We start from the raw sequence: 23,735 nt of genomic DNA on the forward strand, positions 1-23,735 counted from the left end.
GATGACTGCAAGTTCAAAACCAGCCTGGACAACTCAGTGAGACTTTGTTTCACAATAAGTAGTAAAGCCATCTGAGGGTGTATCTCAGTGACAGAGGACTGGTTTAGCCTATGAGAGACTCAGGGTCAATTCCCAGTACTGGAGAAAATGTTTTAAAGTGTGGGACATAATGGCTCACATCTATAATCCCAGCACTTGGAAGACTGAAGCAGGAGAACAGCATGATTTTGAGACCAGTCTGGGCTATATAACAAGACCCTATATCAAACACACACATGTACAATATAACATAAGCATAGACATAAGACATACAGATAGTTAAATAGATAAATGATAGATGATAGATAGATAGATAGATAGATAGATAGATAGATAGATAGATAGATAGATAGAAGTTGGGGCATTTAAATCGAAGACCAAGTCTTTAAGATGAACTTAATTACAGTTTCTGCTGACAGATGTCATAGGCACCCAAACAAGCTACTTGGAAGTCACAGGCTTTTTTCTAGTGAAGCTTTAAGAATAATCTAGAGAGCTAGTAACAAACTACTTGGAAGAGGTTGTATGAAATGTGCCCTGTGTAAAAATGACTTTCTTAAAATAGTTCTTTCAATAAAAAAAAAATTGTATGAAATTCTCAAAGAATTAATAAAAATATTATATTAAAAAGACTCCTTCCATGGCCCATGAGAAATGGCACATTTTAACCTTCATTTTACTTTTATTCTGGCCAAATATGAGACCATCATATCCTCAGTCTTACGCCTCACATATTTCTCACTGTTACAGTGCACTGAATTCCTCATTATTAACATGTTTAACTGACTTGAACTGAAGTGTGATTTATGTAATCCAAACTACAAGGCAAAACACAGGCTTACACACACACACACACACACACACACACACACACACACACACACACACACACACCTGCCTCAAATAACCTCAAAGCTTGGAGTAGCTGAAACAAGTCTTTTCACTGTCAAATCCATGGGCTAGACAGTAATGCTCAGTACGTGCCCACGGTTTCTGCATTCAAGAAGTATGCTTTCTAGTATTGTTAATGAAAAATAAGAACAACCTAGTTTTTTTTTCACCTAACTTCATTTAGATAGATGCAATTGAAAGTCTATGTATGACCAGACCTTATTCTTGATGAGGCAGACACTCCCGTCCCTTCAAAATTGTAATCCATTTCTATCTAGTAGGTTCTAGAACACATTCTTTTCTGTATCTCACCTATCTTCACAGCTGCTAGAAACTCCAAATTTCTCCTCGGAAGCTACTTTATGGCCATGAGTTGATATCCAAGTTATTTTTTGATTTTATTTTTATTTTAATTATGCATCTTTGTGTGTATATATGCACATGAATTCAGTACCTCCAGAGCCACAGAAGGGTAGCCAGTGTCCTGGAGCTAGGGTTACAGGTGGTCTTGAGTTCCCCAACATGGGCGCTGGGAATTGAACTGGGGTCCTCTGCAAGAACAGCAAGTGCTTCTAAGCACAGAGTGATTTTTCCAGCCCCTAAGTTGACTTTAAAAACAAAACAAACAGCCAGGCGACAGTGGCGCACACCTTTAATCGCAGCACTCAGGAGGCAGAGCCACGTGGATCTCTATGAGTTCAAGGCCAGCCTGGTCAGCAGAGCGAGATCCAGGACAGGCTCCAAAGCTACACAGAGAAACCCTGTCTCAAACAAACAAAAAAAAAACAAACAAATAAATAATCAAAAAGCCTTGCTGTTCTTTGTAGATACACCATCTTAGATCCCTGCAGCTGTCTTCTTTTATGCTGGTCTTTGAGTCTTCTCTCAGTGAAACAAACCAACAACAAATTTGTGGCCAAGGCAACAGCAGACCTACTCTGTCAGCCAAAGCTCTCCCAGGGCTTTTCCTACATGCCAACGCCTGCAAGGGCCTCCTTTGCCAATTCTGGCTAGCCAAAGATCTCTCCTCTGTAGAAGCAAGCCCGGAGACATTGTAAAAGACGGGAAATAATGAGTTGTCGTGTAAAGAAAACCCACTAAAAATTTCAGAAAGCCGAATTACTGTGGGAGAAACTAAGAGAAAATTTTGAAATAAGAGAAATCTTCTTCCATGTACTAATCAATCAGAAATATCTGTTTTAATGATTAACAAAAGTTAAGCCTAAACAGTTTCATTCTGTTTGTGCCCGTGTGTATTCTGCGTTTGTCATTAACAACAGCTCAGACTTTGGAGACAAGCTCCCAGAATTCAAACTCACAGCAGATTGCTTAGTCTATGTGGACTATTGCTATAAGGATAGCAGCCATCTGTACCCCATCAGGTCCTGGTAGTTATAAAATGGATTTGGGGCATAGCAAGTATTTAGAAAGTTATATTTGCATTTTAAATCTTTAAAATGAACTCTAAGTTAGGCATGTTGACTGCCTACCCTACAGAATCTCAAACCATTGACACCATCTGATCCACAGCCTTTTGGGGTGTTTGTTTGTTTGTTCATTGGGGGTTGTTTGTTTTTTATTTTTAAGACAGGCTTTCTCTTTTTAGCCCTGGCTATCCTGGAACTCACTCTGTAGATCCAGCTAGCCTCATACTCTGCCTACCTCTGCTTCCTGAGTGTTGGGATTAAAGGTGTGTGCCACTACTGCCCTGCCCAGCCTTTGTATTTATTTGTTTTGAAAAGTTTCCTTTTCATTTTTTAAAAAAACTTCTTATTGATTCTTTGTGGATTTCACATCATGTATTCTGACCCCATCATCTCCCCATTCCACCCTCTGCCCTTGCAACCTCTCCCCTAAGATAAAATAAAGTTTAAAAGAAAAACCAAAAACAAACTAACAAAATGGATCCAGATATGCCTCTGCCCTCAGCTTGTCACTCAGGTCTGTATGCGCCCAGCGGAGGCACAGTCCTCAGACACCAACATGGCTACAGGTGGTGGCCCAGAAACTGGGCATCCATGTGGCCTTTGGTGGCAACGAAGCCATGGACATCAACACAGACCCTGGCTTCGGTATGGCCATAGACCCAGACATGGCCCTCCACGGCAGTTCAGATCCAGATGTCACCATGGCCCCGGGTAGCAGCACAGGCCACCCAGATCTGTATGGCGCCAGCAGCAGCTTGATCCTCAAAGACCAACATGGCCTCATCTGTCGAGCCGGACTCCAGGCCTCTGTGTACCCTCGGTGGCAACAAGAGCCATGGACGTCAACACAGGCGGCAGCAGCGGCAGAGCCATGGCCCAGGCCGAGACATCACCATGGCCCCAGATGGCAAGCAGGCCACCCACATCAGACCGTTCTTTACCACCCTCGCTTCTTCAGATCTGCCTCTCTCCCTAGCACATGAGCTCTTCCTTCTGCTTCGATCTCCCATTTCCCCACCCTGTCTGTACTTGTTTACCATAATGGTGCTCAACCACCTGCTGCCATAAGCTCAGGGTTGATTTCTGCCTGCCCAGGCCAAGTGGCCTGGGGTGGAGTTAACAGCCTTTCTTTTTTTTTTTTTTTTTAATTCAGATGTTCAAGCCATGTCTGGGGGGACTTGCTGGTCAATGGCTAACTTAAGAACAAGTTATCCTCAGTTACATATTGAATTCAAGGCCAATCTGACCACCATGAAACTCTGCCTCAAAATAAAATCATACTAGGAGTGATGGCACACACCTTTAATCCCAGCACTCAGAAGGCAGAGTCAGGTGGATCTCTGTGAGTTGGAGACCAGCCTGATCCACATAGAGTACCTAGCAAGTCCGAGGACAGCCAGAGCTATATAATAGAGAGCTTGTTTAAAAAAAAAAAAAAACTTTTAAACAACAAAAAAAGATAAATAAATAAATCATATTTTTGATGTCTTCCTGTATAGGACCACCTCGGTGTGAATAAACACCTGTAACTCAGATTTCACATTCTGACTAGTTGGCTTAATGCTGCCAGAGGCTGGGAAATAAAAGGAATCAGATTTGACTATCTTCCATTGGGAGAAAGTGGTCATTTTTAATAGCTTGACCAAATTCTAAACTGGAAACTCATATCCTAGGACAACAATCATCCTCTGCCACACATTTTTACTTTGTTCTTAAGATGGCATCTGGTTAGGGTTTCTATCACTGTGAAGAGACACCATGATGAGGGCAACTATTATACGGAAAACATTTAATTGGGCTCACTTACAGTTTCAGAGGTTTAGTCCATTATCACCATGGTGAGACTTGAGGACTTGCAGGCAGACATGGTACTGGAGAAGGAACTGAGAGGTCTACATCTTGATCTGCAGGCAACAGGAAGTGAACTGTATTCCGCACTGGACATAGCTTAACCGTAGGAGACCTCAAAGCCCATCCCCACAGTGACACACTTCCTCCAACAAGGACACACCTACTCCAACAAGGACACACTTCCTCCAACAAGGACACACCTACTCCAACAAGGACACACTTACTCCAACAAGGACACACCTACTCCAACAAGGACACACCCACTCCAACAAGGACACACTCACTCCAACAAAGACACACCTCCTAACAGTGCCAACTCCCTATGAGGGCCATTTTCTTTCAAACCACCACAGCAACTACTGAAAATTCTGAGACAGGCTGATTGTCTCACAATAAACAAGGGAAATTCACATGCTCTTAGTGACTGCAGAGAAGTTCTTCACATACAGTCTCATGTGGATTTCAGTCTATTCAACTCCAAGGCTTCCCTGGAATACCACTCTGTTTAACCTGTTCACTTGACATTCAAATAACCAATGAATTTAGATGGCAGCTCTAATCCCAATATTAAGAAGTAAAAACAATGGCAGACTTTCTCCCTCCTGTATACCCACTGGAAAATTAATCAAAAGAAGTTTTTGTTGCCGGGCTTACTTTTATTATAGCTGAATTCACATGAAACCTGTGTGACTCATTCCAAAGGTCTGACATCACTTAGCAAAAGTTAAGAGAGACAGTCTGGTAGGGGGTGAAGTAGAAAATTATGCAGAAAGTTAATTGACAATTGCCTAGCTAAATGACAGGCCACCTTTCAAGGTATACAGTCATGTTTGTATTATAATAAACATTATGGTTTGTATTGAAAAAACAACCACAATATCCTTACACAAACTAGTAAGGGTTATTGCAATCGTGAAGTATAAATCATCGAAAGCAAGCTTTTCCATTTATTTCCTTTGTATAAAGCTTTTTAGAAAGGTCTCATGTATCACAAGCTATCCAGGAACCCATTAAGTAGTCAAAGATGATCTTGAACTTCTGGTCTTCCTGACTCTACCTCCAAAGTGCTGGGATTACAATTGCGTGACTCTGGGGCCAGATTCGGGGCTCTGTGCATGCTAGGCAAAAAGTCTACCAACTGAGCTACATCTCCAGGCCCTGTATCAAACTTTTGTTTTATGGGTTGCTTAATATTTGAACACAGTTCCTTTTTAATAAAATCTCTACCTTGAGAAAGAACTAGAAGTGATGAAAACCAAACTAGTTAACAAAAATAAAGCTGTAACAGTGCAAACAAAACACATTTAAAATCACTTTTCGGGGGGGCGGGGGGGGGGCATGGGGGGGGGGTGCACACTTCTTTAATCCCAGCACTTGAAAGAGGCAGGAGGATCTCTGTGAATTTGAGGCCAGCCTGGTCTACAGAGTGAGTTCCAGGACAACCAGGACTACACAGAGAAACCCTTTCCCAAAAAAACGAAAACCACTCTCCTGAAATGCTAGACAAGGTTCTGATGCCCTCCCTAACAGTACGTGAGAGGCTGATTCAGCATTCCCGTTCCCCGTGTGTTTGTTACAGAAGCAGACTTGACTAAATTACTATTTTTCCTGCTCCGAGGTTTTCGACTCTTTTTGCTACAAAAGTAGACCTACTGAATAGAAATGCCATTCACAAGATCTAACTGGGATTCAAGAATGTCATTTCAGTCAGAGCAGCTCATGCATATGACCTCCATAGCAATGTTTTTTTACTGCCTTTCCTGTAGAAACACAAAGACAAGCACACACAGGCACGCCTCTCTCGCCTCCTACCTCCTCCAGAGAATGCAAGCCAACGCCATCCTTATTTCAGCACCTAGACTCAAACCTGGGGCATATTAGGCACATATTCTAGCATTGTTAGGCTCCTAGAAAAAAAACAAAACATCACTATTGCCCAACATTAACTGCATCCCAAGGATCTTAACAGAGTCAACCATCCACAGACTTCTGAACTTGAATGCTAACAAATCATTATATCAACTCAAATGGCATTGCAGTTCTGAAAAGATCATATTCACGTTTATATGTTTTAAAATAATCTTTAAAGTGGATTAAAGTAGGTATTTTCTGTAAGTCCTTGGGAGGTTTACTTTTGAGATGCTGCATGTCTGTTCTAAAGTCTTATACCCATCATGCTAGATTCTGTCAAAAAGATTTTCAACCCAACATGATTTTAACAAGACCTTCTGGGTTTGTGTTCCAAAGCTATTGCATGGTATCTAGTTAGCTTTTTGTTTTGCTGTTTTTTGTTGTTGTTGTTTTGTGGTCGGTAGTTGATTGGTTGGTTGGTTTTGTTTTTTGTTAAATAGAAGAATGCTACTTATCTGTGTGCAAGTGAATGAGATGGCCGAGAAATTCCTTTTTCTTCTTCTGAGTGTTTCTTTCTGTGCGTTTCTACCGGCCCACTAGTCCCCTTCAGTCAGTAGTGGTTTCTGTTTGATGGTTTCTGTAAACACTGCAGTTGGCTTCCCATAACCCCACCCCCACCTCCACCCTGTCAAGCTGCAGATGGATTCCAAGCTATTGTCAGCAGCCAAGGACACCCTCCTCTCATTCCTGACCATGGCTGGTGGCTTTATCTTTCTAAGAATTCCCATAAACAATCCAGGGCAAACCAAAGCCACAGATTCCCCATGAGTGGGTAAAATCAACCGTTCTAGTACTGAATTCCCACAATGAAGGTCTGTCCTTCTCGGTCCCAGAGGGAAGGGGACTTTTCCAGATCGATCCTGCTTTCTCACTCTGTCCTCCTGGGTATTAGTTACTTCTCTCTTTACTGTAAGAAAACACCCACAAAGGCAACCTGAGGAAGGCTTTATTTTCTCTCACAGAAGAAGAGCGCAGTCTGTCGTGGTAGGGAAGGCATTGAGACAGGAGTGTGGGGCAGCTGGTCACATTGTACCCCCCAGTCAGGAAGCTGAGATATGGAAGGCTGGTACTTGGCTCCCCTTATCTTATTGTTCAGTCTGGGCCCACAAATCTCTCCCACCCACGGTCCTGCAGCCGCTTATAAAATAATTACTCAGAGGCTTATATTAATTACAAACTGTTTGGTCTATGGCTCAGGCTTATTGCTAGCTAGCTATTACATCTTAAATTAACCCATTTCTATTAATCTATGGTGCCTTGTGGCTTTGCCTATATTTCATTACATTTTGCCCCTGCCCCAGCCCCCCTTCCCCGGGCCCAGAGTGTCTCCCTGACTCTGCCTTTCTTCTCCCTGTATCTTTGCTTGGATTTCCTGCCTGGCTATAACCTGTCTTTCCATAGGCCAGAGCAGCCTCTTCATTAACCAATGGTAGCAACTCATATTCACAGCATTCAGAAAGACCATCCCACAGCAATGGTGCCACCCACATTCAGAGTCAGGCGTCTCTGTGTTAAATCTTTTGGGAACCGCTCATATGCATGCTCAGAGGTGTGTTTCCATGGCGACACTTAGTCCTGTCGAGTGGACAATCATGACTGTCACACTTTGGGTGGACACAGAGACGCTCACTATTGGCTTCTAAGCTTTCTAGCTTCACAGCCACCTTTGAAAAACTGGGAAAGTCAGAGAATTTTGTCCATCATGAACTAGGCTCAACCACAGCCCTCCCTCATTTGGAGAGTTACCCATAAGCTCCAGGAAACTGATGTCCTCCCACTCTTTCCCACTTTGCCCTTATTATACACACACACACACACACACACACACACACACACATACACACACACACACGCACGCATACATACACACATGCATACACACATACACACACACGCATACACACATACACACATACACACACACACACATACACACACACACACACACACACATACACACACACACACGCACGCATACACACACACATGCATACACACATACACACACACGCATACACACATATACACACACGCATACACACATACACACATACACACACACACACACACACACACACACACAGTCCAACAATAATTTTAAAAGCCTATTCACTTCTCCACTCACACATTTAACTAACAGTTGTATGAGTTGGCCTGTTTGATTTTTTATTGAATTTGTTCCTAGACATTTTCATGAATGTGGGCAGTGGGTTCTGATTACTCTCGGTCCCTCTCTCTCATTGTTTCCTTTCCACTCCTAGAAACCTCTTCTCTCCTCAAGCCCCGTTTCCATACACATGTGTTTTTTTCAGAGTTATGCTTTTCCAAGAGAAACTGGATACACAGCAGTTCACAGAGAAACATCCGGGCCCAGACAGAGTTCACATTCTGGACAACGTAGTAAGAGAAATACAGTCCGTTAGGATGTGATGTACCACAGAGAAACATGACACAGGGAAGCACGAATAGGGACAGTGGGAACATTACACCAAAGGAGGACTTTATGGAGAAGATAAAGTGAGAGAACAAAGAAAGTGAAGACTGAAGAAATTAACTTTGCACAGAGTTGTGCAAAGGGAAACGGGACACTGGGAACAAAGGCTCTGAGGTAGAGCACGGGGGCATATTTGTGGTGGCAGAGTCATATGCAGATCATGGACAATGGATCAACATGCCACCTCCCCATAACACTCACTGGATGCCAAGGGAGCCTTCAGCTAAATGACAGCAGGCATGAGTCAGTGGGAGGGAGTGTCAGGCTAGCAGGGCAGCAAGGCCGGGCCGGGCTTTCCCAGGCCCATTCTGTGTACATCTCAAAGCAGCATGATCACGTTTTGATCACTACTTCGACCCAAGAGGAAACGTTTTCCCCCACTGCACAAGTTCCTCTTTGCTACTTTTGCATCTTTTTTCCATTTCTCCTCTACTTCGCGATCAATTAACGATTTCCTTCAAATATTGAGGGTAAGGGACTCTGTCCCCACAGTCACAGGTCCTAGTGCACTGACTCACAGAAGAACGTGTGGGGAGCTGTTGAGTGAGACACTGACTCACTGTGGTAGGCTGTATCAGTCTTCTAACTATTGGCATCTCCAGCAGTGCTCAGGGCTGTGTCTGCCTCCAGGGTGTGGACTGTTTATTAACGGTGTGTTGCCTCCTCTGCTGACTTTACCACTCTGCAACTCTCAGAAAGGCAACAGTACCTGCGCACCTTCCCGTTAGGGGTTCTTAGCCTATCAGCGCTTTCTTCCCAGTCCATAAGCTGCATTTGGCTTCCGGTCCAACAAACTGGAGAATCCAGACACTCCAAGGCCCCAGTTCTCACCGCCTGACACTCACACCTTGGCCTCTGGGCCACAGGACATGGCTCCTTCACCAGGACTGAGGAGATGACAATTCTGTTAGTTTCTCCACCTTCGGGGCGATGAACTCTGTTCTCACTTGGCTCCTGGACTCTTACAGCTTCACCCTGTCCCTCCCCGTCCCAGCCACACTCAGCTCCATATATATCCTGGATTCTTAAGTCTCTCAACCATCAGCCAGAGTGCTCCACAACCTGACTCACACCTGCTATCTTTGTTTGGCTGCAGGGTTGCTAAGGAAACACACATACACAAATCACATGTATGTGCATGTGAATGCATTCACACACAGAGAGAGGCAAGAAACACACATCACAGACCAGCATTTTCTAACTAATCTATTAATTCAATCATGATGAATATTCAAAGCATTCTCCTCCATACTACTCATTTTTTCACTCATAATTAAAGCTTGGTCCAACAGATTTTTATTGATCATCCACTATGACCCCGAGACCAGGATTGAGCCTACCACGACTATCAAATGATTCCTACTCTTGTGGAACTAGCAGTCTTAAGACAGAGTGATGGGTAAAGCAGTTGACCTGGGTGAAATAGCCATGCATCACAGTGATTGCTGCTACACACAGCAGTTGTGCATACGGAAAATCCTAATGTGAGATTGAGGATGATTCCTGTGGTCTGGCTTGGGTAGCTAAGTGACAAGGCCACCACCCACTGTACCGAGCATGTGAGGAATGAGCACATTTGCTCTGGAGAGGCAGTAACAAGGCAGGGAAATCCTTCTCTGTCAGTGTGCTGAGGTGACAGCTCTACCGCATCATCACAGTCGTTTGAGGTTCCCATGCAATATCCTCACGGTGATGGCCCAAGTTTGAAGCTTAGAAGGAAAGACTGTGACAGGTCTGCACAGTAGAAACAACTGCAGATTATGTCCGGCGTCAAGGAAGAAGATGAAAATGAAAACACACCTCAAAAGACACATCATTGCATAAGCAGGCAGGGGAAGGGTTAAGAAAGAACAGGCAAGATGGCTCAGAGATTAAAGGTACCTCCTCACTTCCATACATATACCCTCCGACTTCCTGAATTGACACATGCACCTCCCCTAACACACACAACGACAAAATAAATATAAAATCATTTTTAATAAGCAAAGGGGGAAAAGCCAGAGAGAGAGAGAGAGAGAGAGAGAGAGAGAGAGAGAGAGAGAGAGAGAGAGAGAGGGAGAGAGAGAGAGAGTACTTGATCATTCCTTCCCCACAAATCTAAAGTAAAAACAGATTCCTCCCTGTATTATCCCTCTAGGTTACGAGGGAAAATTCATATTTTGTTCTGTGTCTTTGTCTTACTTTCTTACTTAGACTTATCTATCATCTATCTATCTATGCATCTATCTATCTATCTATCTATTTTTTATAGTGTTAGTGTTATGGGTAGAATGTCAAATGTTCTCAGAAGCATGTGTTCAACCACTTGGTCCCCGGACGGTGGCGCTGTTCTGGGAAGTTGCAGAACCATTGCTAGACTGGGTCTAGCTAAAGGAGGTAGTGGGCTGCCGGAGGTGGACTGGAAGGCTGAATCAGAGAGACACTGCCAGCCGCCATCAGGACAAGGAAGATGTAAAGTACCGGTAAGCCACAAGCCACGTGGCAAGGTATAGATTAATAGAAATGGATTAATTTAAGCTGTAAGAACAGTTAGCAAGAAGCCTGCCACGGCCATACAGTTTGAAACCAATATAAGTCTCTGTGTTTACTTGATCGGGTTTGAGCGGCTTGGGACTGGCGGGTGAGAGAGATTTGCCCTGACTGTGGGCCAGGCAGGAAAACTCCAGCAACAGTGGACCTTGAGGTCTCACAGTCTAGCCCCACTTCCTGGCAGAGGGCTCAATGTAAACAGATACCTTTAGTTCCCACCACATGCCTTCCCTGTCCTGATGGATTCGATCTTTCAAACTGTAAGCCAAACAAACCCTTCTGCCCTTCCTTAAGCTGTTTCTTGACAGGCATTTTGGTCATGGCAAGAGGCAGGGCAGGGCTTCAACCCAGGGTACCAGTACCTGCTAGGCAAGCACTCTATCACTGAGTCACATCCCCAACTTGGTACCTTTTACTAATCAAAGTTCTGTGGGAAAATCTACTGACCATAGCAATCTCATGTCTTATAAAAGTCACACACTTTTATGATTTTCTTGGGGGGGGTATTTTCTTAGGACAACAGCCAGATCTGGCTTTCAAAGTCTCAAAGATTAACTCTAATAATGCACTTAGAAGGATTGTCACTGGACTTAAGTGGCCAGCTATCCATCTGACCTTTCTTTAGCTAAGAAGTGTCAATGTATAAAAAGATGTCTGAGGCCAAGAGATGGTGGGGAGAGGAGGCAGTGATGTAGGGAGGAGACACGCTAAGTTTTATTGACCTTTATAAAACCTTTATGCTTTATTTTAGGTGATATTAAGAGTGAATCCAAGACTAATCACTTAAAGATTATTCTCATCTCCTTTATGGAAAACAGGTAAATTTTAATATGTGTGTGTGTGTGTGTGTGTGTGTGTGTGTGTGTGTGTGTGTGTTTTTTGCCTGTGTGTGTATATGTGAACCACATGTGTGCCTGGTGCCCACAGAGGTCAGAAGAGGGAGATGGACCCCTGGGAATTGGAGTTACTAATGGTTGTGATCCACCATGTGCGTGCTGGGAACCAAGCCCAGGTCCTCTGCAAGAGCAACAAGCCGTCTTAACCTCTAAGCCCTCTCTCCAGCCCAACTTCAGTGTATTTGAATATAGTTATTTGAACAAAATATGCTTTGAGCTAATGAGTTATAAGCATCTAAAGAAAATGTGTGTACCCAACTTTAGGTAGGGAGCCTGGGAGTTAAAATGTTCACATCTAGTCAACATTTCCTTTTATCCCAAAGCCATCTTGACTGTTTCATTGGAAATGACCATATTTGGCTCTATATGCGGAGATTTATGAAATAAGTTTAACCTCATTCCAGTCTGAAGAAATCAGAAGCTAAAGAGGTAGATATGATTATCTGATTCTCAGAAAGTCCCTTCAACTGAGCTCCATGCTTAGAATTTGCAAAGTGATGTCATGTGGTGCACGTAAGGACTGACACTTCTCAAGTCCTAGGACAGACATCTAAAGGAGGGAATGCTGCCTGAAGCTTGCTTTGACAGCCCCCAGAGGCTGCTGAATAATTCAGCAGAAATAAACTCTGTATTAGCTAGTTCCTACCCTGGAAGGTACAATTATCTTCATTAGCAAACAGCTCCTGCAGGCTTGATAATGAAGTGAAGAAAAAAAAAGTGTCTACAGGGCTCAAAGGCAAGAGCACTCTTAAGCAGAGCTGAGAGAAGGCTTCCTGGGAAGGTTTGCAAAAACACATTTTGGTAAGTCTTCAATTAGGAGTTCCAGCACTGTGAAGAATGGAAATTGCCAAGGGTTCTGCTAGCACCCACACCTAGTTCAAGAGGAAGGAGCAGAAACTAAAAGTCCATCTTCTCTCTACATTTGAAATTGAGGGACAAAGAGTGAGGGATTCTCAGAGAAAAGGGGGGGCCACTTGTGACTGTAGAAGTAACTCGGCTAGTTGAGCTAATTTTAGTGACAAACTGGTCTTGCCAGTTCCCTATCAGCTCTCTAGGCATAAAGGGTCTTCCACTACTGTAATATCAACCAGAAATAAACAAAGATGTCAATAAGCCGTGAAAAGTAAAACTTGTAAAGCCCCCATTAGCTAATGATTACGGCAAACACCTTTCTTTAGATGCTACACTGTGTTAATTCAAAATATATTTCTGCAGGTAACTAATGTAAATATATTCAAATACACTAAAATTTACCCGAGTGTTTTCCATAATACTTTACTTCTTACGTGCAACAGGGGATTTTTCCAACCTGTCCTGACTCCAGTGTCTGGATGCCCATATTCAGTTTCTGCTTTGCAGGAGTTCACTTAGCCAGGCCTGGTAGCACAGCTGTAATCACAGAGCTAGACAGCCAGGGTGAGGCAGGAGGATCTCAATCTGAGGTCAGCCTGGGTTACTAAGTGAGACTGTGTCTAAAAATAATGGTAATTATAATAACAATAGAATTCAATTTAACGTTTTACTCACTCTTGCAATAATACCGTTTTGATTTTTCACAGCTATCAGAGTCCTTAAGCGCTGGCCACTGCAGAAAGATTCATAAAGATTTTCTGATTTTATTCCTACAGCAGCTCAGCCCAATGTATTGGACGTTACCGACCGAGTTCAGCAGGTCAACGACCTGTCTCTTTGGCCCTGCTGTGTGGGCCTTCCACTGTCTCCACGCAGAGCCAGAAATGTTGCAAACCTGCTGGAAGGGGCCGCCGAGAAGAGGTGAGAGGCCTTTACAGGGACACTACTGAAGCCTGGCTCCCAACAGCAGGCCCCATGCCGCGTGGCCCGCGTGTCTCCCGGTCGCCACCTGCGCTCATTCCCGCATCGCCAGCCTTGCGATTCTGGGTTCCCCGAGTTCCGCTCCTTAGATCCTCTGTCCTGGGGTCTGGACCCCAGGCTAGTAACTAGGTTCTCCACTCTGATCCGGGAGGAGGAGGGGATCGGGAAGGAGACACGACGGGGCGGGGCCAGCCACCTAAGGTCCCCAGGAGGGGACGTCACGGCCCCAGGTGCGGAGGGCGGGAACTGGCTCGCACCTCCCCGCGGAGCGCATTCCCCACCTCCAGGCTGCGGGCCGGCCCCCCCCCCCCCCCCCCCCCCCCCCCCCCCCCCCCCCCCCGGCTACCCTTTCTGACCCGGCCACACCTGGAACCGCACCCCGGGCAGGGCTGAGGCGCAGAGGGGCGGCCACAGGAGGGACCTGGCCAGGAGGATCCGCCGGCGAGGCCCGGAGGCGAGGGCGCGGCGGAGCGAGGCGATGGCGCGGAGCCCGGGCGGCCGGTGCGTCCTGCTGCTGCTGGCGGTGGTAAGTGCAGTGACCCCCCTGCGCCCCAACCGAGAACACGCCCGGTGTCCTCCGCGGTGGGACAGCGCTGGGCCCGACCTGCGGCGAGCCGGGTGGGCAGAATTCACGCTCGATCACTCTCCCTTTGGCCGTCACACTCAGGCCCCAGTGACCTTTCCTAACTGTGATCTGTGGGTACGGTGAGCCCTGGGGCAGGGAAATCCCTTCTTGGGGGCTCCCGACTTTGTCTGGAGCCTTCTGGACTAGGAAACATGGAGGCGGTGGGAAGTCCCACGCGCACCCTTTTGCAAGTTCGCTAAAGTTCCCGCAGTTTCCCAGCTCTTGCAGCTCCTGCTGACAACGTCAGTGAACCGGGAAACCAGGAAAGACCTGAGTTCCTAGAGTGAAAAATGGCAACTAAAAATGCCTTCTTTAAAAGTGTTGTTTACAGGGCTTAAAGTTTTATTGTTACAGTGCTTTGGTCACTGGCCTGAACAGTTAGTACTTCCCCGGTATAAAACATATCTAATACTTTTTATAATTTAGAGGAAAATTGAAGCCACCATCATCAAATTGGGTTTTCAGAAATGGCCTTTTTAAAGAAAAGGGCTTTCCGCCTTAGAGGCAAGGTTCAGACCCAAGGTCTATGGTTTTGTTTGGTTTCTATGCTCAACTTGGATTTTAAATGGCTGTGTTCGTTCGTTCGTTTGTTAGCTAACAAAATTGCATATAATTTAGGAATGTCTGTGACTTTCAGAGATTTGCCAACTGGGTTTTAATCAAGTGTGGGATGATATCGAGGAGACTTCACAGATAGGTTCAGAGAGATTAGGTTCAGAGAGATTAGGTATACAAAATCATACCTTGTTTTCTTACATCATTATTGTAATTTTAAGAGCAAGTATTTTCATCCTATTGGAAATTCCTGCCTCTGAACAATGAATTTAGAGTAGTGGTGGTGGAGGGGAGGGAGGAGGGGGGGGTTGTAGTTAGAGAGAGAGAGAGAGAGAGAGAGAGAGAGAGAGAGAGAGAGAGAGAGAGAGAGAGAGAGAGAGAGATATCCTGGAATGACGATAGGGGTGTAGAAAACAGTAGTTTGGTTTGGTTGTCTTTTAAGGCAGACCAGAGAAAAGATGAGTAAATTCAATCCAAAGATTTCGATGAACTCACTTTCCATAGAGAGTTTGATAATGAGGAACTGCAGGCTGTAGGTACAGTCTGTTTTCATGCTGTTTGGTTTTGCTTTGCCTATGTTGTTGAGGTCATTTTTCATCAGATTTTTCTATGACATAATGTTGGGCTTTGTTTTTGGCCCAAGGAGTGACTTTATCCCTCACCTTGCTGCTTCCTAGCTAAGGGGAATTCCAAGCCAGCAGTTCTGGGCTCACCTGGAATGTTCAGTACAAATTCTCCCCCTATAAAGAAAAGAAAGTCTATGCAGTGTCCACATGGTATAGCAAGCAACCATTTCATAGGCTCGCAAAGGAACGGATAAGTTTAGACTTTCCATTTTAGCAGTCTACATATTTTTACTTTATTAGACAGGGATGGGCTACTCCTTTGGAAAGGAACAGAATTTTCGGACTAGTCTGTGTATTTCTAGAGTGCGTTTTGTGATATAAATCCGAAGGGGTGTGGTGACCTATGAAGAACAGTAGACAAACAAACAAAAAAGAACAGAAGACATTTTGGCATTCTGTTCTCAGTTTATGTGAGGTTGTGGGAAGCAGAAGCCGTGGATCCTTCAAAGGAAGGAGTGTAAGTTGTAGCCAGTTTGGTCAGTTCAGCTGCACATAACAGCATTTACGCTAGCCTGTTCCAGGAAAAAAAAATTAGGACTAGAGAGAGCTCAGCTGATGAAATGTTTACCCTGCAAGTAGGAGGTCCTGAGTTCAATTCCCACAACCCATGTAAGAAGTGCCGAGGGCAGAGGTGTACCCTTGTAATCCCAGGGCTGAGGAGGCAGAGGCAGGCAGACTCCCTGAGGTGTGATGGCTGGCTGGCCTAGCCTGCTTGGCAAGTTCCAGGTTTAGTGAAAGACCCTGTCTCCAAAGACAAAGTGGATGGCCCCTAAGGAACGACCCATGAAGTTAACCCCACACCTACACAAGTGTACACACACACACACCAACACACACACACCAACACATGTGCGCACACGCACAGGCACCCACATAAAAAGGGATTTATTTCAGAACATTGTAGTTTGAGTCCACCTGGAAAAAAGGATTGAAAAAACCTACAGTCATTTAAGCTGTTGGAATTTCAAAGTCACAGACCCAGCCACTTGGGAGCTGCCGCCTCACCTGTGAGCATGGGCCAGAGCCACAGGGTCACTTCCACAGTCTGGAGAACACTGTGAGTGGAATGTGTAAGGAGATATTTGTCTGTGTCTTGTCTCCGGCCACCCGTGGATCTAGAGACTAGACAGCAAAGGATGAATAAGACTGCCACAAAAACCCACCTCATCCACATCTGCGTACCAGGGAAGTAGCAGACATGCAGCCTCCCTCAAGAGTCATGGGAGTACAGGTGGAGCGTCCTCACCTAAAATGCTCCCAGACCCTAGGCTTTCTGAGCATGGTGGAGCGCAAAAGGTTTTGGATTTCAGAGCATTTCAGACTGGAGTTTTGTATTGGAGATGCTTTGTCAATAAAGTCTGCACATATATTGGTTTTGTTTAAAAAAAAAAAAACTGACATCTGATACATATCTGGTCCCAAGCATTTCAGTAAGGCCCATCTCAGAGTGGCTGAACCCACATGTTGAGCACTGAACCTGCCGAGGAGCCTTTAGTGGTCTTTGGCTTGCTCCTTCAGTGGCACACCACAAAGTAACTGTTGATTGTCACCCACATTTAGACCAACTCTGTCAAAATGAGAGAGTTTCCTGAATAAAACCCAAGAGGCTTCCTCTTCAAGTGTTCGTCTGGGATCCCTCCATCATAAAGTTCTCCACAGACAGAATTCAGGTGGTGTCTAGAAATTCAGGAACTTATTAAGTACATATTCCCAAATTTGGGGACTTATGTACAAATGTACTCCTAAATGTGGGGACTCGTGTACACATGTATTCCCAAATGCAGGGACTTACGTGCACATGTATTCCCACTATTCTCTAGCTGAGATTTCTCATTTGTCTAAGTTGTGGCGAGGTGACCACATTAGCAGACCTCGTGGCATTTTCACAGTATGGTTCAACATTTTAATGTATTAGTTATTTCAAAATACCATTTATTTTAAATATCACTAATAAACCCTAGTAGACTCTTTAAACTCATGTTTCAGTAGCAAAGTATGTGAAATTGCTATCACTTTTTTAGTTTATAAATTCTAAATTAATTTTAATATACTTGGGCTTATAATGCGATATGTTGTACACGTTTTAAAGCCATTCTAAGAGGGCAGACAACTGTGGTTTCAATAGGTGCCTCGATTTTGCCTTAACCGAGTTTGTGTTTTAAAAGTCAAACTCAATGCTATGGGTGCAAACCCACCAGTGTTCTGTGCGCTGATGTATTTAATAGCATATTCGTTCACCAGGCATATAAGAAAGTACTAAAACTGGGTGGCCTAAAACAACAGATGTTTACTGTCTCCCAGTTTTAGAGCTGGGAGACCCAGGATCAAGGTTGGCAGGGTCCTGTTCCCTGCGTCCCATCATGCCTCTTTCCAGCACTTGACAGCTGGCAGGCTGTCTTTGACAATCCTTCTCTGCAACACATCACTCTAGTCCACCCATCCTCACGTGGCAGCTTCTCTTGGTCACCTCTTGCTGTCTGCCATCCCCCTCTGTGTGTCTGTGTCCAGGTTTTAAGAGAACACCAGTTATCCTGAGTGAGGTCTAGCCCCAGGGGCTCAGGGAAATCTACATAGACCCTTGTTTCGAAATCATTAGCATTTCAACATCATCTTTTAGGGGATACAGTTTAACAAGTGGGCTCCACAAATTGCCAGCAATTAGATAATTATGCGTATACTATGCAACTAAATTGCACAGATTTGAGAATAAAGTACAAACAAACGCACAGTGAACATTGACACTCACAAGGATGATCAGATATTCGTGAATTTCGAAAAGCACATCTCATGTGTTTTGGTTTCTAAAAATTAGTAAATGGGGAAATGCCAACAGCTTTTTTTTATTATAAATTTAAGTCAAAGTACTTTACCTGGAAAATGAGGCTATGCCCGTCTAAATTCTCCCTTATGGTGAGGGATTCTTAAGTTGAACTCAAGTCTCTAAGGCTGGGGTCCAGAAAGATGTATTTACAGAAACTCCAGTTGATCCTAGTGTAAGAGTGAGAATTACTGTCTACATTTTCCAAAATAGTGGTAATAATAGTTCCACACGGGGGAACTATCATTACACATTCGAGCCGGGTATGGTGGTACACATCCATAATCCCAGCACTTAGGAGGCCAAGGCAATAGAGTCATGAGTTCCAGGCTCCCGTGGGCTACATTTTAAGTTCCAAACCAGCCTAAACCAGTTCCAAACTACACAACTAAACTAGACCCTGTCTTAAAAAAAAAGTCAGATGTAGATTGATATTTTTTCTTCAAAAATAGTTGTGTGTGTGTGTGTGTGTGTGTGAAAATGTATACCATAGTGGAAATCAGAGGACATCTTCAAGCCTTCTCTCCTACCATGTGTGGCGGGATCAAACTGAGAACGCTGGGCTTGCGTCAAACACCTGCTCCACCGCTGGACCATCATACTGGCTCCTGAGTTGGTATTTTTTAAAAAGATCAAATTCTATTAAAAATAGTCCTTAGAGATTTATTTTTATTTATTTATTTATTTATTTTGGTTTTTCGAGACAGAGTTTCTCTGTGTAGCATTGCGCCTTTCCTGGATCTCGCTCTGTAGACCAGGCTGGCCTCGAACTCACAAAGATCCGCCTGCCTCTGCCTCCCAAGTGCTGAGATTAAAGGCGTGCGCCACCACCGCCCGGCGAGATTTATTTATTTTGTGTATGAGTGTTGTGTCTTCATGTATGTAAGCACACTACATGCATACAGTGCTCATAGAGGCCAGAGGAGGGCATTGGGTCCTCTGGGTCTGGAATTCCAGACAATTGTGAGATACCACATTGTGCCCTGAGAGCCAAATCCAGGTCTTCCTTCCGCAAGAGCAGCAAGTGTTCTTAGCCACTGAGCCATTTCTCCAGTCCCCCCAAATTAGAAGCCTCAGTTGAAAGCCCAAATGAGCTATAGATGTAGGTAAGCCTCCTGTTAACACAGCTTTTTCTCCACGGGTTCCACAAAGCTCAGCTGCTTTGGAGCACATTTTAACCATATGTCTGTGATGAAAGACATCTTCCCAGCTCAGTTCATCCTAACATTTCCGAAGGATACTTGGTATGACAACATTAAACCTATTCACTTCAAAACCCATTGAGCTTTTTTTTTAGAGGTAAAGTTTGATAAGCAGGAACTTGGGGTGCCAGGATGTATATCCCACTGTAATGGTAAGATGAAAAATGCCTGTAAGAAAAGAAACCAGCTATGTATAATCAGTTAGTGCTAGGCAGTGTGCTAGACACAAGAAGTCTATAGCAAGCACATGTCCTGCCCGCATGATGCTCACAGTCTCATAAACACAATGAAATGACTAATTTCCCACTGGATACAGATAAGAACATAGATTAACACAGGACAGAAGGAGCAACCAGCCCAGCCCTGGCTGTCCGAGTCTAGATAGGAGAATAGTTATAAATTGATGAGATGGCAGAAAGAGGGAGAACATTCTAGGTTGAGAGGACTATGCACAGGCCTGAAGGCCTGTTCTGTGAGGAGCTAGAAGAGTCCATGTTGCCTTAACATAGACTGTAAGGCTGAGGAATGTATAAGATGTACATAGGATAGCCTCCAAGCTAATGGAAGAGGCAAGAAAGACTCCTTGCCAATGGGTGTTCTGGGGAGGCATGTTACTTAGCTTTATACTACTGTGAGCGCATGCCAACAGAAGCAACCTAAAGAAGGAATGATTTATTGTGGCTCTACGCTCCAGAGAGTTCTGTCCATAACCACGTTTTTCTGAGCAAACAGAACGAAAGGACGGTCAGTGGGTGCCTCACTGGAAGACATCATGTGGGGCTAGAAGCTGGGAAGGGAGTAGCAGCAGCTGAGTGGGTACAGGCCCCGGGATCAGATGAGAAAGAAGGTTGGGAAGCCAGGTGTGGCCAGGCTGGATATCACTGACCTGGACACCCCACTGTTGCTCCCTAATCAGTTTCCTCAGCATCGTAGCTTAACCTAGCCTCCATGTGTCCTGAAAATCTAAGCCTTCCAGATGCTCACCCTTAAGCCTTACTCCTCCTCTGCCTCCTTCCCATGTTGTCCCCATGCCAAGGGCTTCCATCACCAAGGATGAGCCTCCATCCATCTGTCTCATTTCCATTATCCTAGGACTGCCCCTCCTTCCGTTTCTCCTGGCTTATTCCTTTCATCTTCAAACTGTCTCCTGCCTGTGTCGTTGTACTGTAGAACCAGAACATCATTCAGAAGCACAGCGGCAAACTCCTCATTCGAAGCTGGAGGTGACTCTTCATTCCTCACCATCAGCAAACGCCCTTCACACTTTGTCTGAGTTTCAGCCTGCCAGCGTCATATGGTGGGTGCCAGATGCTCGACACAGCACTTGCTGTGCATGTGTTCGAATCTCTGTCCTTTGATCTGTCTTCTATCTACACAGACCAATTCTGCACCCTCCCCAAAGCCACACCCATTGCCACCTCCTCCCTCCCAGCAGGAAGTACCTTCTGCCTCTGTAGGTTCCGCAGAACCCTGTTTGCAGATGGTTTTCACACAGTTAAGACTGTCTCCCTCTGTGGTGTGCCCCCCCTCCCCGCCCCCGCGGCTTTTAGTTCCAGTTAACCATGGCCTATCGTGCTAGAAAACTTTTAGATGAAGAGTTCAAGGTATAAACAATGCGTAAAATTTAAATACCTTTCATTGTTGTACATCATTGTGATCATCTTTATAGCTGCTGTTCATCTCTTACTATGCCTAACTTATAACTTTCTGACCATATGATTATGTCAGAAATAACCTCATAGACACAGAGGTCAGGATTACCTGGGGTCTCAGGCATCCATGGGGCCTGTGACCTGTCCCTCTTGGGAGGAATAATGACTTCCTTATTTCTCTCCTAACTAAACTCTGAGAGTCATTAGAGTGGCATCCCTGTTTGCGTATGCCTAGAAACTCATTAATTCCTTGGACACAGAAATGGTCCTTCAAAATGAGTTCATTTCTTCCTGTGCTTGAGAAGCTAGCAAAGCAATTGGAATTTCATTAAAGAATTTGCAAATAAAATTGGAGCTTATTATGTTAAGCAAAAATAGGCCAAATTCAGACGAAATTGCATGTTTCCTCTCACACATGGAATTGCTATTTAAATGATATTTATGTGGAACAATAAAAGTTTTCTGGGTTGTTTTTTTGTTGTTGTTGTTTTTTATTTGTTTTTAAAAGAGGGCTAGAAGAGGGAATGAAGAGGCATAAGCAAAGCAGGAGGGAATCAAGAGGGTTATGGGATATCTGTCATAGGGCAGACTCGAGGGCTGTTTGGAGGGAAGGGGAGGACAAACAAGGGGCCGGGACCATGGGGGAAGAAGGTAGACCAGAGTACAGTCATGTACATATTATAAAATGTCACCTGAGACCCATTACTCTGCATAAGAACAGGGGGAGGGAGGCATAAATATTGAGTGCCCAGATAGATTGAGTAGGAAATACTGGACTCCCACACACTTCACACTCATGAATTGTGCGGGTGCAAAACAGTCTTCTGGGTGCACTCACACTCTCCCGTGATCGTGAAGCTTACGGTGGGGAAGAGGAGTGTGGGCAAGAGAGCGTGATAGTTATACAGCTGATAGCATCCCTCACGTGCCAGGGCACAGAACTGCAAGATAATGTAAAGGAAAATTTACCTAATTGCATGGCTAGAGTCTTGCAAACGTGTTCCTGCAGCTCTCCAAGCCCTTCCATATTGCCCGTCCACTTTTCTGGAGACAATTGTTGGGTCAGTTTGCAGTGGCTCCTGGAGTCGACCTTCCTGGCAGACCAGTGCCATCTAGTGGTGGGAAGAAGGCTACAGTCCTAAACCTCGGTGATGAGGAAGATCAGTTTCCCTCGTTTTATTTGTTTGTTTGTTTGTTTATTTTTTAGAGTGTGTAGCTGTAAATTTTCTCTGGTTCTGCCCGGCTGCGGCAGCCCCATGATCCCGCAGCCACTTGGACCCAAATAAACACATACAGGCTTATATTATTTTTAAACTATGGCCATGGCAGGCTTCTTGCTAGCTCGCTATATCTTAAATTAACCCATTTCTATAAATCTGTACTTTGCCATGTGGCTTGTGGCTGACTGGTATCTTTCCATCTTGCTTCTCCTATGCTCTCTTTTCTTCTCCTATCTCTACAGTTGGAATGTACCACCTAACCTTACTCTGCCTCACCATTGGCCAAACAGCTTTATCTATCAACCAATCAGAGCAGTACATTTTCACAGCATACAGAATGACATCACCCATCATTAGTGTCATTTTCAGAAATAACTGTACTGCAGCTTAAAAAAGAAGAAGAAGATAGAAACAGCCCACAGTTTTCACTTGTCCAATGAAGTGGAGGACACTACACACTTTACCTTCTGTTTTGTCTGACTCCAAAGGCACTTGTGGCTGTTAGAGAAATGTGACAGTAAAAATGATAATTTTTTTTTAATGATAAATGTCCAGGATTAGTAAAACTTGTAAACTTGAAGGAGAGATAGAAACCAGAGGGAAAATACCTTTTAAAGCAGCCTTGGGACTGGAGAGATGGCTCAGCAGTTGAGAGTACATTCTGCTCTTGAAGAGGATCCTGTTAGGTCCTAGCACTGCAGGGGACAGCTCACAACTGTCTGTAACTCCAGCTTGAGTGGATCTGACACCTTCTGGCCTACACACACACACACACACACACACACACACACACACACACACACATTTCTAAAGCTATGGCACATGATTAGCACTTAAAAGGTGAAGTCTTGTATAATTCACAGTGCTTGAATTTCATCATGTAGAAGTCATGCCTGCACACAGCTCTCTTCATCAAAGGGTTCATTATCTGGTTTATAAATTGCCCAGGCTCAGGCTTTTGCTCTTTCCCTGGCTAGCCTGTGATTTTTAGGCAGTGGCTTTGGAGACTGGCCTTCAAGGCTGTGAAGCACCAATGTTACCTGGAAAGTGAATAGAAATGCACGTTCCTGGGCCACACCCAGACCTATTGAACAGGAAGTCTAGGGTGGGGCCAAGCAGTCTTCATTGTAATTCTGATGCCACCCAAGTGTGAAAAACGGTGAAAA

The 23,735-nt window shown here is 44.6% G+C and overlaps 1 protein-coding gene across 1 annotated transcript in view; it reads left to right on the forward strand.

Moving 5' to 3' along the window:
• Positions 1-14,210: 14,210 nt before the first annotated feature.
• Positions 14,211-23,735, forward strand: part of Dsg2 (desmoglein 2) — a 45,967-nt gene continuing 36,442 nt past the window's right edge. Inside the window, exon 1 of the mRNA XM_052741604.1 lies at positions 14,211-14,397. Within this exon, the coding sequence (XP_052597564.1) occupies positions 14,350-14,397 (48 nt within the window). The 5' untranslated portion in view covers positions 14,211-14,349. The remainder of the gene's footprint in view (positions 14,398-23,735) is intronic.

This window comes from Peromyscus californicus, unplaced genomic scaffold (genome assembly GCF_007827085.1).
Source record: "Peromyscus californicus insignis strain IS unplaced genomic scaffold, ASM782708v3 Scaffold_17__1_contigs__length_78620276, whole genome shotgun sequence".
In the NCBI taxonomy this organism is placed as follows: domain Eukaryota; kingdom Metazoa; phylum Chordata; class Mammalia; order Rodentia; family Cricetidae; genus Peromyscus; species Peromyscus californicus.